The sequence below is a fragment of the Xenopus laevis genome, chromosome 5L (genome assembly GCF_017654675.1).
Source record: "Xenopus laevis strain J_2021 chromosome 5L, Xenopus_laevis_v10.1, whole genome shotgun sequence".
In the NCBI taxonomy this organism is placed as follows: domain Eukaryota; kingdom Metazoa; phylum Chordata; class Amphibia; order Anura; family Pipidae; genus Xenopus; species Xenopus laevis.
The window spans coordinates 24,743,646-24,759,217 of NC_054379.1; the positions used below are offsets into that span (position 1 = coordinate 24,743,646).

The 15,572-nt window shown below is 47.0% G+C and overlaps 1 protein-coding gene across 3 annotated transcripts in view; it reads left to right on the forward strand.

Moving 5' to 3' along the window:
* cul9.L (cullin 9 L homeolog) overlaps positions 1-15,355 on the forward strand; it is a 52,871-nt gene extending 37,516 nt beyond the window's left edge. For 2 of the 3 annotated variants that reach the window (XM_018262766.2, XM_018262767.2), the window contains exons 27-41: positions 409-554; positions 788-902; positions 1,005-1,204; positions 1,637-1,893; positions 2,565-2,919; positions 3,711-3,851; positions 5,313-5,477; positions 5,837-6,000; positions 6,934-7,027; positions 7,124-7,198; positions 7,286-7,396; positions 10,217-10,334; positions 10,487-10,620; positions 12,276-12,370; positions 14,860-15,355. In XM_018262766.2, the coding sequence (XP_018118255.1) occupies positions 409-554; positions 788-902; positions 1,005-1,204; positions 1,637-1,893; positions 2,565-2,919; positions 3,711-3,851; positions 5,313-5,477; positions 5,837-6,000; positions 6,934-7,027; positions 7,124-7,198; positions 7,286-7,396; positions 10,217-10,334; positions 10,487-10,620; positions 12,276-12,370; positions 14,860-15,058 (2,369 nt within the window). In that variant the 3' untranslated portion in view covers positions 15,059-15,355. The remainder of the gene's footprint in view (positions 1-408; positions 555-787; positions 903-1,004; positions 1,205-1,636; positions 1,894-2,564; positions 2,920-3,710; positions 3,852-5,312; positions 5,478-5,836; positions 6,001-6,933; positions 7,028-7,123; positions 7,199-7,285; positions 7,397-10,216; positions 10,335-10,486; positions 10,621-12,275; positions 12,371-14,859) is intronic. The other variant, XM_041562617.1, reaches the window with a different exon arrangement.
* Positions 15,356-15,572: the final 217 nt, after the last annotated feature.

Consider the following 15,572-nt stretch of genomic DNA (forward strand, 5'->3'; position numbering starts at 1 on the left):
ATTAGGACAGTGATACACAATGCTATTTTTTACTCAGTGTTTTGTTGCGGCTACAAAATGCCAGAAAATACCCTGCCATATACATTACTGAGATTTTTTTCCGCTAAAACACACATTTTTGCCACAAGAGGAAACAAAGCTACACATATGTCCACTGGTAGTAAATCATTTGGAGGAGATAAGTCGCTCACATATCATATATCATTGACTTAAAAGAGCTAACCTGAGGCCCAATATCACTGAGGGGCATTCTTCCTCTCAGTTCTACTCCTGTATAATGATCTGTCCCTTATCTATTCTGTCTGAGATCCAGTATCAGAGAGGGGCATTCTCCATCCTAGTTTTACCCCTGTATATTGATCTGCCCCTTAATATTATGTTCCATCCTGTATCTATGTATTATTACAGGCCAGTCTCTGCAGGGATCCGATCTTTCTCTGAGCCGCAGGTTGCAATGGACATGGTTGGGGAATGCTGAGGTGCAATATGGAAGTTTGACCCTCCAAGTTTCAACTCTGCAGATGTTTGTCTTGCTGCTGTTTAACCAGCGTGAGGTGAGATGGAATTACATGTCATTAAAAATATGAAATATTTGTCCCCCTATCCCAGAATCCAGTCAATGACAAGGGAGTGTATGTTTATATCTGTGCCATTCAAGTCCCAGAACCCTGCAGCTTGTGTGGGCAGTACAGAACCCTACAGCTCTGCTGCACAGGATGGACAGTGAATGAACAGTATTGCTGCTCTCGGTACTCTCTCATCACAAGCCTGTAATCCGTTCTTTCAGGAAGTTTCATATGAGTCCATAATTGAGGCTACTGGCCTGTCCCGGGTCCTTATAGGTCACGCACTCTCTCCACTCACTGCTAAGGGTGCCATTCTGACCTACAACCAAGAGGAAGGTGAGTGTTTGACAATTGTATTGCATGTTGGTCTGCTCACGCTGGCATCAAGCCTGCACATACTCACTCTCTCATGGTCTGCCTCTATTTCTTTTATAACAGGATGTCTGCGTGTGAACGGGGAGACAAGGAGTGAACGATTGGCAGGAAAGGTCCAGCGCTTACTTCCCAGACAGACCTACCTGAACGTGGAGGAAGATGAGGGGAGGACACTAGAGAGGAAGAGGAACGTTATCTTTTGCCAGATTACCCAGATAATGAAGGAGGAGAAGGAGCTGCACATTGATAACCTGGTGTTCAGGGTGAGATATCCCAGGGCAATTCTTCTTTTTCAGAATTGTAACTAATCTCATTCCCAAATATTCTGTCACACTTCTAATTCACTGTGGGATGAGTCAATAGGAGATACCACTGGGCAACTGACCATTGTGTCATTGTGGCACCAGAACTACCCAGTGGGCTTTGTGTCAGGCACCAGAACTTCTCAGTGGGCTTTGTGTGAGGCAGCAAAACATTCTATAGCAGGGCTGTCCAACTGGAGGGTCGCAAGCCATATGTGGGCCTCCCAGGGATTTTTTATGCCCTCTGACCTGCTCACAAGATTCATAGACTTCTTTGTCTGACATTATTCAGTCGTATCACTGATATATGTTCTGCGGCCAATAATGTGCTCACTGCTCATGGAATTGGACAAGCCTGTTCTAGAGACTTAGCCATCTTTTCTCCCTTCCCAGGTGATTGAAGCCTGTCAGAAAATGGAGTCTGGCCGAAACCTCAAGTTCCTGAGCTTTGGATGTAGCCACACTGACGTCCTGTCTTGTATCATGCACCTAATCAGCCAAGGCTACGTGCGGCGAAGTGAGGACAGGCCCCATATACTGGAGTATCTCTCTAAGGACCCATCCACCCCACATAAAGGAAAAGCCCATATCAGCTTTCAAAGCCCGGGCAGAAAGAGACCAGGTCATAGCAGCATTCTCTCCGCTCCAAGGTGTGTATGGCTACATCAGCACAGGTATAAAGGCTGTAATGAAGTACCGTCTCCAGGGGCATTAGAGGCAGCAGCCTAAGTATGTGCCATTGCAGAACAGAATGACAGTGTCCTCATTTCACCACAAGGGGGCAATATTTTAAAGCTGTTGCCATTTTGACTCATGTAGAATTTACAAGGAACACATACCCACCCAACCCATATAACACACAGCCATTTTTTTTCTTCTTTCAATTTCATTATATTAGCAGTTGTTCATTGTCAGTATCGTGAATCTGTAACAGGAGCTCCCTCTGCTGTTCTGTCTGGATGGGTGCCGGACAAAATGACAAAAGCTTGACTAGTATCTCCTGACTTTTTTCTTGATCAGTTGTATTTCTCCTTTCAAGATGTAGTGTTTCATTCAGTGAATGTATGGTCTTATCATATGAATCGGTGGTTCTTAACCTGTGGGCTCCTATGTGGTTTAGGGTGGATCTCCATGTTTCCTTTTAATCTGAAATGTACAACAGGAAAATAGGAATTAAAACAAGGTGCACGTTTCTAAACAGATATTTAGGTTCCCTGAGAAAGAGGTTTAGAAACAATAATGATATGTTGCCTGCTTTTGTGGGCACCACCAGACACTGATATCCTTACCACCAATCCAAACTTGTCTTTTTTTCTTGTAGCTCCAGTGCAGGGACAGAGCAGGGGGTTCTGGAGACTGTTCTCCTCCCTATGGGGCGCACCTTAAGCCAGGAGGAAGTATGGGCACTGATGTGCCAGACGGTGACCCAAGTTTCCCAGACACTAAGCATAAGCCCTGATACAGCTCAGCATCTGCTCATTCACTGTAAGTGGAATGTGGATCTCCTGCTGCAGAAATACACAGAAGAACCAGAACTGCTTCTCATTTCCTCTGGACTACAAGTGCGGGACTCTCAGCAGCCAGAAAGCCCACAGCCTACCTGTCCCGTGTGCGTAAACCCCTTAAACCCAAAAGAAAGTCACCCAACTCTGTGCTGCCAGCACTTATGCTGCAAGGTGAGAGGCCAGTACATATGATTACTGAGAGAGACCGTTATGGGGTAAATATAACAGAAGGAGACATTGCAGCTGCATGGAGGGGGGCCCAGTGGTTTCCTAAATAATAAGACCATTTCAATCTATACTAGCAAATACAGTATTTGTATGAGCACAAGCAGAGAGGACTCACTCATGGCACTGCCCCATATAAGAAATAACTATGTTTCTGCTCATCTTGGTCTGAGTCCCAGGCTTACCGGAAGGTCAGGCCCTCAGTGCCAACCTAGTATTTGCTTGTCTGGCATGGAGCACCAAAGGAGCAGAGATGGGTTAGGCTGTCAGTCGTAGACTAATATCTGCTTGTTCAGTATGGAATCCTTAAGGGTAGGTCAGAGGGGTCAGGCTAGTATTTGATTTCCTAGTATGGAATAGGGGGGAAAATGTCTGGACTGAGAGAATCAAAATAGGCCCTAGCATTTCAGGTATACTTAGGCCCAAACAGCCCCTCACCAGCCCAATAAATAGTAACTGTCTATGGCAACATACAGCAGCGCCTCTTGCATTTGCCAGAACCCACAGTTTGCTAGTCCAGGCCTGGGGTGGGAAGCATCATATCTACCATACACAGACCCCGAACTATGGTCGGGCCTTGGATACAGGGATAGCCAGGACCATAGGGTGGGCTTAATGTTGGTCCCCAATACTTCTGTGACTTAAACTCTGCCTTTCCATCTCAAACAAGCGAGTGAGGGGGAGGGGTGTCCGGAACCCTAATCACATGCATATTATTTTTCTTGCCCCGTCCCCAGAACTGCTGGAAGGAGTATCTGACAACTCGAATTGAACAAAATTTGGCACTGAACTGCACCTGCCCGACCACAGACTGCCTGGCACAGCCCACATCTGAATTCATCGGTTTGATCATTACCTCCAAGGAGGTCATAGAGAAGGTACTGAAGCACCCGCAGACCAGAGGGAGTTAAATCTGTATTTGCTTTAAACTTCATATTCCCTCGGGAGCAGGGTAGCACTTTGCTCCTCTACTTTTTTTTTTTTAAATTTGAGTGTATATTGGAAAAATGATATACTGCAAAGTACACTACAAAATCCAAAATTATAACCATTTTTTGTATATGGATTATTTTCTGTGATTGTTTTCCAGGTGAGTATGATGAAATCTGTCTATGATGTTATTACATATCTCCTCTGTATACATTTGTTTTGCTAAGTGACGGGTATCTTCCCACTTAGTTAGAATAGGGGAGACATAACTTCCATACGATTGCTGTCTGTCAATTAATGGCCCGAGAATCGAGTGATTTGTTCTCTTTACTACTTTATTTATGTGAATGGTGAGTTGCAGGTCAGAAGATTGGAACAGACGATTGTTCGTTCAACATAAGGCTATAATCTGCATGTCATTTTAAAGGGGTAGTTCACCTTTAAACTAATTTTTAATCTAAATTTTAATCTCAGGCAACTTTTTAATTGGTCTTCATTGTTTATTTTGTATTATTTGCTGTCTTCTTCTGACTCTTTCCAGCTTTCAAATGGACCCGATCTAAAAACAACTGCTCTGTAAGGCAACACATTTATTGTTATTGATACTTTTTAGTACTCTTCTTTCTATGCAGACCCTCTCATATTCATATTCCAGTCTTTCATTCAGATTAATGCATGGTTGTTAGGGTAGTTTGCACCCTAGCAACCAGGCTGCCAAAATTGCAAACTGGGGAGCTGCAGAATAAAAAGCTAAAAAACTCAAAAACCACAAATAATAAAAAATTAAAACCAATTGCAAATGGTCACAGAACATCACTCTCTACATCATACTAAAAGTTGACTCAAAGGTGAACAACCCCTTGGGAATACTCCAGACTAGTTTTGGGCAGTTTGGAAGTTGCATATCAAGGATAGTTAAAATTTTTTTGCAGAATGGCTGAGCATATGGTTTGACAATGGGCCATACTAAACCCCCATTCTCAACTTTGCATCTAGGGCATAATGGGGAGCAGTCCGGGTATATTTAACTGCCATGAGGTTAGTGAGGCATTGAGTTAAATAAATCTGTACCTGTGGTTGGGCAAAACCTTTAAGGGGGCCATCAGCACCTCATGCCAAATAGTATAATTTAAATTTTTGAGATATGTCTCCCATTTACCCTGCACAGAGAAAGAAGTTGTGGCATATTGTCGGGTATGAAGCTTTGAATATATATTGGATAGGTTTTTCTGTTTGCCCACCATGATACCCTTACAATTAAATGCAAAGTTTGTTACTATAAGGGATTTGCAATTATGTCTGCCTTTAGTAGAGCTATAGTAGTTTGTGTAGCGCTCTGAGTAGCGTTAAACTGAAGCTTTATCGCTGGGAATTGCATTGTTGATATATATATAATGGTTCCATTTCAGTATGAGAAGACTCTCCTGCGAGGTTTTGTAGAGAACTGTTCCAACCTGACGTGGTGCACAAACCCACAGGGCTGTGACCAGGTCTTGTGTAAGGACGGACTGGGCAGTGGAGCAGCCTGTACCAAGTGCTCCTGGATCTCCTGCTTTAACTGCAGCTTCCCAGAGGTGTGTTCTTAATATTATCATGTTACTGTGCTATTACTTTCAAATACTGGGGGCATGTTTGTCCTACAGTTCTCCTGAATTTATCATGGCCTTAAGCTGGCCAGGAAACTACACAACATAAGCCAGAGCATGTGTAAGGCCTAGGGTTGGCACCTTTTCTATAAAAAAAATACCGGCCTTCCTATATATTTATAATTTTTCCCTATTAATAACATTGCGATCAACCAGCCAGGTGGCAACCCTAGTAAGGCCTAAAGTGAGACAGCCATGCTCTGTGGTACCCTGCCAAACAGATGGCATGTTTATCAGCTGCACCAGTAGATTTGGGCTCCTCTGACTTTCTCTTTGACCCATTTCAGGCTCATTACCCGGCCAGCTGCAGCCACATGTCTCAATGGATGGACGATGGTGGGTTCTATGAGGGAATGACTGTGGAGGCGCAAAGCAAACACCTGACAAAGCTGATTTCCAAACATTGCCCCAGCTGCCAGGCACCAATTGAGAAGAACGAGGGATGCCTACAGTGAGTATGGACTTACCTGCAATGAATGGGGGAAGCAGTGGGACATAAAGGGTTGCAGGAAGATCAGTAGGCCATCGAGGAAGGAGGAGTGCAAAGGGCCCCCAGCAAGTAGTATCTGGAACACCATGAATCCTTGGGGAGTTTTAGTGATTAAAGGAGAAGGAAACCTAGTCGGTGCAAAAACCCTCCCCCCCCTCCCGTGTGTTGCCCACCCTCCCTCCTCCCCCCTGGCCTACCTGTCCCGCTGGGCAAATGCCCCTAACTTGTTACTTACCCTTCTGCGCAGGTCCAGTCTACGGAGTTTACAGACGACATCTTCTCCCACGCGATCTTCCTGCTTTGACCGGCGTTTTGGCTCATGCGCAGTAGAAGCATTTCGCCGGTACGGATCTACTGCGCATGCGCCAAAAGTCACAAAGTTTTCTGATTTCACTTCGTGACTTTTGGCGCATGCGCAGTAGATCGTACCGGCGAAATGCTCCTACTGCGCATGCGCCGGTCAAAGCAGGAAGAAGATCGCGTGGAAGAAGATGGCGTCGGTGAACTCCGTAGACTGGACCTGCGCAGAAGTGGGTAAGTAACAAGTTAGGGGCATTTGCCCAGCAGGACGGGTAGGCCAGGGGGGAGGAGGGAGGGTGGTCAACACACGGGAGGGGGGGAGGGTTTTTGCGCCGACTAGGTTTCCTTCTCCTTTAAGAAGATGAAAGGGAGGAGGAATCTGCAGTGAGTAAGAGGGTAAGTGAGCAGAGGAGCCTACAGTGAGTAGGAGGGTGAGTGAGAGGAGGAGCCTATGTCAGAAGGCAAGAGGACCTACAGTGAGTAGTGATATGGGAGGATGTGCATACAGTGAGTAGGAAGATGAGAGGGAGTAGGAGCCTACAGTGAATAGGGAATGTGCCTCCAGTTGCTGATTTTCTCTATTCTCATCTGTAGTATGACCTGTGCCAAATGTAACCATGGATTCTGCTGGCGGTGCCTGAAGCCTTGGAAACCGACCCACAAGGATTATTACAACTGTTCTGCTATGGTATGTTATAGATTGCAATCATTTTGCCGGTGGGGGTGACAAGACTGTGAGGATTGGGGGGGATAAGTTACATGCTGATATCTGCTGCCCCTGCAGGTCAGTAAAGCCGCACGCCAGGAGAAGAGGTTCCAGGATTACAATGAGAGATGTACATTCCAGCACCGTGCTAAGGTACCACCTGCGTTATCTGCTCTTTAACTTTCTACTTTATTTATTTGCCCTGTGCATTGGCATCAACTGGCTCTTTTCCGCTTCCAGGACTTTGCAGTCAATCTGCGCAACCGGCTCAGTGTTCTAAGGGAGGAGCCACCGTTACGCACACTGACCTTCCTGATCACCGCATGCAGAGTACTGGAGCAGAGCCGCAAGGTGAGGGGTCTCACTACTTTATTCTTCTTCTGGCATCCCAGGTTTGATGGCTCCCCATCACTCACCTTAGTATCAACCTCAAGGGATACAGGATTCTGCAGCTCAGATTTATATCAAACTATTAAGGAAAAAGTGGGAGTAAAATGGGACCCTGCATCCCCCCCTCAAGAGGACTTGGTTGTTCCAGCTAACTGCATTCTGGCACAGAGGGTTATTCAACTACAAACACAAAGAGACAGTTTGGGCTGTGCATGACCCCTCCCTAAATTCTGTTTATACTGCCCCCCACCCATCACATGTTACAAGGAGAGGGAATGCCACTCTGTCGGAAGGTAATGATTCGGCTGTAGAGAGGGTGTTGTACCATATGTGCCGCACATCTGAAGCAAAGGTGAGTCTAACTGACACTAGTAAAGGCATCACCACAACATGAAGTGCTTCAACGAGTGTGTTTCAGGCACAAATATTGCAGTACAGGTTTTGTCAAGGTCCCACTCACAGAAAGTCTTTTTACACATCGTTGAGGTTCCTGGCTAGGGTTGCGTCACCTTGTGTAGCACGTGCAAAGCAAGCGGGTTTGGACTTAATGGGCCATTCTGGGTGATGGGAAAGAACCTGACCAAGTGCTTCCTGTATGTGTCACAGCTACTTTGACTTTTCCGACACTGTGTTGTCTCATCTAGTTACAGCATCTTGTGGGGGAGTGATATACAGCCTTTTCCCAGAATTTATTGAAAACTTGTGCACTACATCATATCCTATTTAAAGGTAAATTACTAATCATGGACACACCTCCCTAAGTATCCGGATCCTCCCAATACTAAATTCAACATATGGTATAGCTAATACAGGCTACAGTGTTCTATAGCGATAAGCATTTTCAAATAACAATTACTGCCAAGGTAAACATATTACACGGTGTGTTGCATTACTATAGTCACAACCACCCCCCTAAGTTAACTCACTTACTACCCTTACTTAATTAAAGGCATACAGGACATATTTCTGATTGAGTCCTCTAGGCTGCAATGTCTGTAAATAGTGAATACAAAATGTCTCCCTCTTTTTTGGAGTTGTAAGAGTCTGTTGTATTGTTTCACATACAACAAGTGTCTGAACGTATTTGTTTATTATGTGAGTGCAGGCTACAGTGTGAGTTCCCCCCTTCCCTACCATAGTGCCATAATGACTACCTACAAACTGAGAAGGTTTCCATTTGGCCTAGAGGCAGAATCCATATGTTGTGGCTACAGCCCAATCAGAACAGCTGTGAGGTGTTGCCATACAGACCAGAGTCGCTTCATTCTTTCCTTTCTGTCCTTTGGGCAAAGTGTTGTTCTGGTTCGGGAACCTGAAGACATTGTTTTGGGCTGGACTTGGCCTCCAGGATTGGGGAACCAAGTGCTTTGCAGCCATAGGAACTCACCCAGTAATATCAGTACAAAGATGATGTGATACAAAGCCAGCATGTACGCACTTTGCCTTTATATTGTCTTTTGCCTGAATTTGAAAGAGAAAATTGGGTCTAGTTAGAAGCCCCTGTCTATCTATTAGAGGCGCGTAGAGATAATTGGGTTGCCTCTTAATGAGAGAGACAAATCCCGATCATCAATACAATTAGATCCACAGCAAACACACAACTATGAAACATCGGGGGCAGAGAGGTACCTAGAGGGGTTCAGTAAATCCATTCAATGTGGGGGGCTAGGCTTGCGGTTAGCAGGAGTGGTGAACAGGCCCAGACTGGCAATCTGTGGGTTCTGGCAAATGCCAGAGGGGCTGCTATAAGGTCCCATTGAAAGTCAGTATTTAGTGGTCTGGTGGGGGCTGTTTGGGCCTCTATGTGGGCTGAGTGGGCCTCTGTGTACCTGAAATGCCAGGGCCTAATTTAATTCTCAGTCCGGACCTGGTGGTGAAGGGATCATGGAAACCATCAGCAGATCATGAGCATTCTGAAAGGGGAACTATTGAGAAGATTTAAATTTCATTATTCGCTTCATCATACTGAAATAGCAATCAATGAAATATTCTGCATTGTCTCTGAAATAATCAAGTTTATGTTCACTATCTTTTGTTTCTCTTCATTCTGTCTTCATGTAGCAGTTGGGTGTCAGTCGCTGACAGTTAGATCCAATATATCTTATAGGGGGGCTCCCTTTGCTAGCAGATGTGTTAGAGCTCACTCAAATAACGGATTCCAGTACAAACAAAATCTAACAAAATAACTGCCCTTTGCACAAATTCTGCATGTAGAGAGACAGGATGTCTGGTGATTTTAATAGAGTGAGCTCTAATACATCTTCTAGGCAAAATGAGCCCCCCTATAAGATATATTGGATCTAACTGTCAATGATTATCTGACCCGACTGCTGAAGAGAAACAGATGCTGAGATACAAATAGTGAAGATAAACTTGATTATTTCAGAAACAATGCAGAATATTTAATTGATTGTATTTAGAAAGTTTCTAATTTCAGTATGATGAAGCGTATTTTGAATTTTCACAATAGTTCCCCTTGAATTACATGTTGGGTCTCCCACAACATCCTACAGGGAACGGTATTTATTTTCCAGCTGTTCATTTCAGCTTTACTAATGCCCCTGGGGAAATACATAGCAAATTGTGATTATCTTCTGTAAGATTTCTCTTATACTTGCAACTTGCATGGCAGCATCACAGACCTTTCTGAGAATGTGGTTTTTGGGTTGGTATTCTCCCATTGGTCAGTTCTGACAGTGATCAGAGCGAGAGAATCATTTCCATGTGTTTGGCTTAGAGTGGGTTCCTGACTCTACCCTGACTCTACCCCACTGCCTGCAGGTTCTGGGATACGCCTGTGTGTACAGTTACTACAATCAGGATTCGGAGCGTCTGGATGTGCTGGAATCTCAGACAGAAAATCTGGAGCTTCATGTCAGCGCTCTGCAGATCCTTCTTGGTGAGTTGCCCATCTGTTCATAGAAATCTACAACATACCCACGACCCAGGCCATTGTAACTCTCTCTAAGTGCAGAGAGAGTGGGTGTGTCACATAGTGTGAGTGCCCTATAGTGATGGTGACTTGTTTCCGTGCTCTCTGTCATTCAATAGAAAACAGCCTGTTACAGTGTGAGGACTTGGCCTCCTGCGTGAGACTGCTAAGTGCCGATAAGTACAACAGTGGCCTGGAACTAGTCAGAAGAGTGCAGGAGAGACTGAGGGGCATCCTACAGCACTCTACCCAGGTAAGTCAACGCTCATATCATGGTGCAGAATAGGCCCCGCATGGCATTCTTACTGCATGCCACTCACAACAGACTCTACACTTAGATAGGGCATTAGACATGGCTGGCTTGTTGCCCCTAGGCAAGAAAAGGGCTTTATGGTCAGGTAAACTTCTGTCCTCCATTTTGGAAATCCTACATCATCTGATCGCTGTGTCGCTGAAGCAAAACCTGCCCCCCCCTCATCCCAACTGAGCTGCATATTGTCCCCTATGCTGGGAGGTTCTCTGGTCTGAGGGGAAGTAGTAGTTAAGGTGGAGTTGAAGATTAGAGTACAGTCTGTAAAGGCACAGAGCAGAGGGAGAGCACAGAGGTGCAGGGAGTAGGGGAGAACACAGATGTGCAGGGAGTAGGGGAGAGCCCAGAGGTGCACGTAGTAGGGGAGAACACGGGTGCAGGGAGTAGGGGAGAGCACAGAGGTGCAGGGAGTAGGGGAGAGCACAGAGGTGCAGGGAGTAGGGGAGAGAACAGAGGGGCAGGGAGTAGGGGAGAGCACAGAGGTGCAGGGAGTAGGGGAGAACACAGATGTGCAGGGAGTAGGGGAGAACACAGATGTGCAGGGAGTAGTGGAGAGCCCAGAGGTGCACGTAGTAAGGGAGAGCACAGGGGGGCAGGGAGTAGGGGAGAGCACAGGGGGGCAGGGAGTAGGGGAGAGCACAGGGGGGCAGGGAGTAGGGGAGAGCACAGAGGGGCAGGGAGTAGGGGAGAGCACAGAGGGGCAAGGAGTAGGGGAGAGCACAGAGGGGCAGGGAGTTGGGGAGACCACAAAGGTGCAAGAAGTAGGGGAAAGCACAGGTGCGGGGAGTAGGGGAGAACACAGGTGCGGGGAGTAGGGGAGAGTACAGGTGGGTGGAGTAGGGAGAGCACAGAGGTGCAGGGAATAGGGGAGAGCACAGAGGAGTAGGGAAGAGCACAGAGGTGCAGAGAGTAAGGGAGAGCACAGAGGTGCAGAGAGTAAGGGAGAGCACAGAGGTGCAGGGAGTAAGGGAGAGCACAGAGGTGCAGGGAATAGGGGAGAGCACAGAGGTGCAGGGAATAGGGGAGAGCACAGAGGTGCAGGGAGTAAGGGAGAGCACAGAGGTGGAGGGAATAGGGGAGAGCACAGAGGTGCAGGAAGTAGTGGGAGAGCACAGAGATGCAGGGAGTAGGGGGCAGAGCACAGAGGTAAGAAGAAAACATTGATATGGTAGAATCTGTAGGAAGATGGGACATAAAGACTGGAGGGGGAGAGAACACAGAGGGATAAGGGATACCTGCCCTAAGAAACAGCAGGTGTATTAATCTGATGAGAGACTGCTAAGGTTTGCATAGACTAGAGACTGCTAATTGTACCATAGCATTGGTTCCTCACACAGACATGCTGACCTGTATTATAAGAGACACAATCACATTAGCGCTGCACAGTGGAGAGACCAATGTCTGTATCCAGTAGGGACAGGAGAGAGAGGGATATTCCCATAAGAACTACAGGGGCAGATTAACTCCCGACATCACTGCATGTGAGAGAGAGTCAGGGGAGATATGAGGTACAAACACTGTACAGCGGTGAGAGGGAGAGCAGTGGGGAGAGACAGGAGACCGATCTGACCATTCCACGGCCATTTTGTCTCACATAGGATTTCCGTCTGGGGTTCCTGTCCCAGCCTGATCAGAAAGAAATTAAACTTTCCAATGTACCAGCTCCAGTGACAAACCTGCCTGCAGCCATAAAGTAAGAGACTTGCCCCATAAACTTACTGCTAACTTGTACCCCAGATGTTAATACCAACTCCCAGCTCTTGCAGTCTCCTCAGACTATTCCCTCTCTCCTCCATTCTCCAGTACATTGTCCTATCCTGGTACTGTAACTCCCTGCACCTGCTCCTATTTCAGTTACTTCTCTGTCTCGCCTACAATGCTGCTTATATAGCCTCTGTCTCTCCTGTTCCTCCCTCCACTCTCTCCGCCTACCCTGAGACTCCCAGTACCTGCTCCTGCTCATATACTCTCCTGGTACTGACTCCCAACACCTGCTTCTCTAACTACCTGTTCTCCTGAGAGTGCTACTTATATTGCCTCTCTCCTGTTCTTCCCCCACTCTCTCTGGCTACAACATTGAGTACCTGCTACTCTTCCTGCCCCTTCTCATGATATACTTTCCTGGGACTGTGACTCCTAGCACCTGCTTGTCTTCCTGCCCCTTGTCATTACTCTCCAGGTGCTGTAACTCCCAGCACCTGCTCTAATTTCCGCCCCTTGTCCCTACAGTGCTGTTTATATTGTGCCTTTCCTGTTCTTTCATCTACTCTGGTACTGTGTGACTCCTAGCACCTGCGCTGCTCCTCCCTTCTGTGTCTGTCCTGCAGTTATGCTGACATTGCCTCCCTCTCTCCTGCTTCTTCTGACTCCCTGCACCTCCTTCCATGCTCTTTCCTCTGCTCCCTACATCTCCTTCAATTCTCTTTCCTCTTGTCCCGACCTCCTTCCATGCTCTTTCCTCTTCTACCTGCACCTCCTTCCACGCTCTTTCCTCTTCTCCCTTTCCTCTTGTTCCCGCACCTCCTTCCATGCTCTTTCCTCTTCTCCCTGCACCTCCTTCCATGCTTTTTCCTCTTCTCCCTGCACCTCCTTCCATGCTTTTTCCTCTTCTCCCTGCACCTCTTTCCATGCTCTTTCCTATGACTCCCTGCACCTCCTTCAAATCTCTTTCCTCTTATCCGGGGACCTCCTTCCATGCTCTTTCCTCTTGTCCTGCACCTCCTTCCATGCTCTTTCCTCTTGTCCTGCACCTCCTTCCATGCTCTTTCCTCTTATCACTGCAACCCCTTTCATGCTCTTTCCTCTTCTCCCTGCAACTCTTTCCATGCTCTTTCCTCTTGTCCCCGCACCTCCTTCCAGGCTCTTTCCTCTTCTCCCTGCACCTCCTTCCATGCTCTTTCCTTTGCTCCCTGCACCACCTTCCATTATCTTTCCTCTTCTCCCTGCACCTTCTTCCATGCTCTTTCTTCTTGTCCCTGCACCTCGTTCCATGCTTTTTGCTCTTGTCCCCGCACCTCGTTCCATGCTCTTTCCTCTTCTCTCTGCACCTCCTTCCATGCTTTTTCCTCTTGTTCCCGCACCTCATTCCATGCTCTTTCCTCTTGTCCCTGCACCTCGTTCCATGCTCTTTCCTCTTCTCCCTTTCCTCTTGTTCCCGCACCTCCTTCCATGCTCTTTCCTCTTCTCCCTGCACCTCCTTCCATGCTTTTTCCTCTTCTCCCTGCACCTCCTTCCATGCTTTTTCCTCTTCTCCCTGCACCTCTTTCCATGCTCTTTCCTATGACTCCCTGCACCTCCTTCAAATCTCTTTCCTCTTATCCGGGGACCTCCTTCCATGCTCTTTCCTCTTGTCCTGCACCTCCTTCCATGCTCTTTCCTCTTGTCCTGCACCTCCTTCCATGCTCTTTCCTCTTATCACTGCAACCCCTTTCATGCTCTTTCCTCTTCTCCCTGCAACTCTTTCCATGCTCTTTCCTCTTGTCCCCGCACCTCCTTCCAGGCTCTTTCCTCTTCTCCCTGCACCTCCTTCCATGCTCTTTCCTTTGCTCCCTGCACCACCTTCCATTATCTTTCCTCTTCTCCCTGCACCTTCTTCCATGCTCTTTCTTCTTGTCCCTGCACCTCGTTCCATGCTTTTTGCTCTTGTCCCCGCACCTCGTTCCATGCTCTTTCCTCTTCTCTCTGCACCTCCTTCCATGCTTTTTCCTCTTGTTCCCGCACCTCATTCCATGCTCTTTCCTCTTGTCCCTGCACCTCGTTCCATGCTCTTTCTTCTTGTCCCTGCACCCCCTTCAATGCTCTTTCCTCTTGTCCCCGCACCGTCTTCCATGCTCTTTCCTCTTGTCCCTGCACCTCCTTCCATGCTTTTTCCTCTTGTCCCCGCACCTTCTTCCATGCTCTTTCCTCTTCTCCCTGCATCTCCTTCCATGCTCTTTCCTCTTGTCCCTGCACCTCCTTCCATGCTCTTTCTTCTTCTCCCTGCACCTCCTTCCATGCTTTTTCCTCTTGTCCCCGCACCTTCTTCCATGCTCTTTCCTCTTGTCCATGCACCTCCTTCCATGCACTTTCTTCTTCTCCCTGCACCTCCTTCAATGCTTTTTCCTCTTGTCCCCGCACCTTCTTCAATGCTCTTTCCTCTTGTCCCCGCACCTTCTTCCATGCTCTTTCCTTTTGTCCCTGCAGTGCTGCTGACGGAGCGTCCGACTCGGGGGACACAGCAGGGGAGCAAGATGATGAAGATGGCGATTATGTACAGGACTGGCATGAGGAGTATGACGATGACTTGGATGAAGATGATTTCTCTTATGATGAAGATGATGAGTCTGAGAATTTTGAGCCTGACTCCTTTATCTTTGAGGATGATGATGCTCAGGCCTATTAGCTATGCCACTAACAGGGTGCGGTTGCTTGCCCCAAAGCTTCCTACTGCTTTACCCCCCAGCCCTCATACCCCCGGTCCTGCTATGTTTCATTACCCTGCCTATTGCATAAACCAATTTTCTTGCCCCCAACACAAGCTTGTTGCCCCAGAGTGCCTCAGAAGTTGTAACAAGTTTGTGGCACAGGGTGGAGTTAATTACCTATAATTCACAGATTAACGACCCGGCCGGGAATTCTATACATTTATATTTATAATTAGAATTATTTTTATTATTAAATTCTTCTTTGTTTTTCCTGATTCATTCTGACGCTCTGGTGCAATATGTTCTTTGCGGCGGGGCTTGGTACCCCATTTTAGTGCCAGAGGGACACACAGTATGCGACTGGCCATTTGGCAATAAAGGAGAGAGAGAGGTGAGGCTGAAGAGAGGAGCCTTGTGGTTCCTTAGTGTTTGGATCTCAGCTGCTTTGTATTAAGAGTTGTACAGCGTCTTTATGAATAAAGTTACAGATAA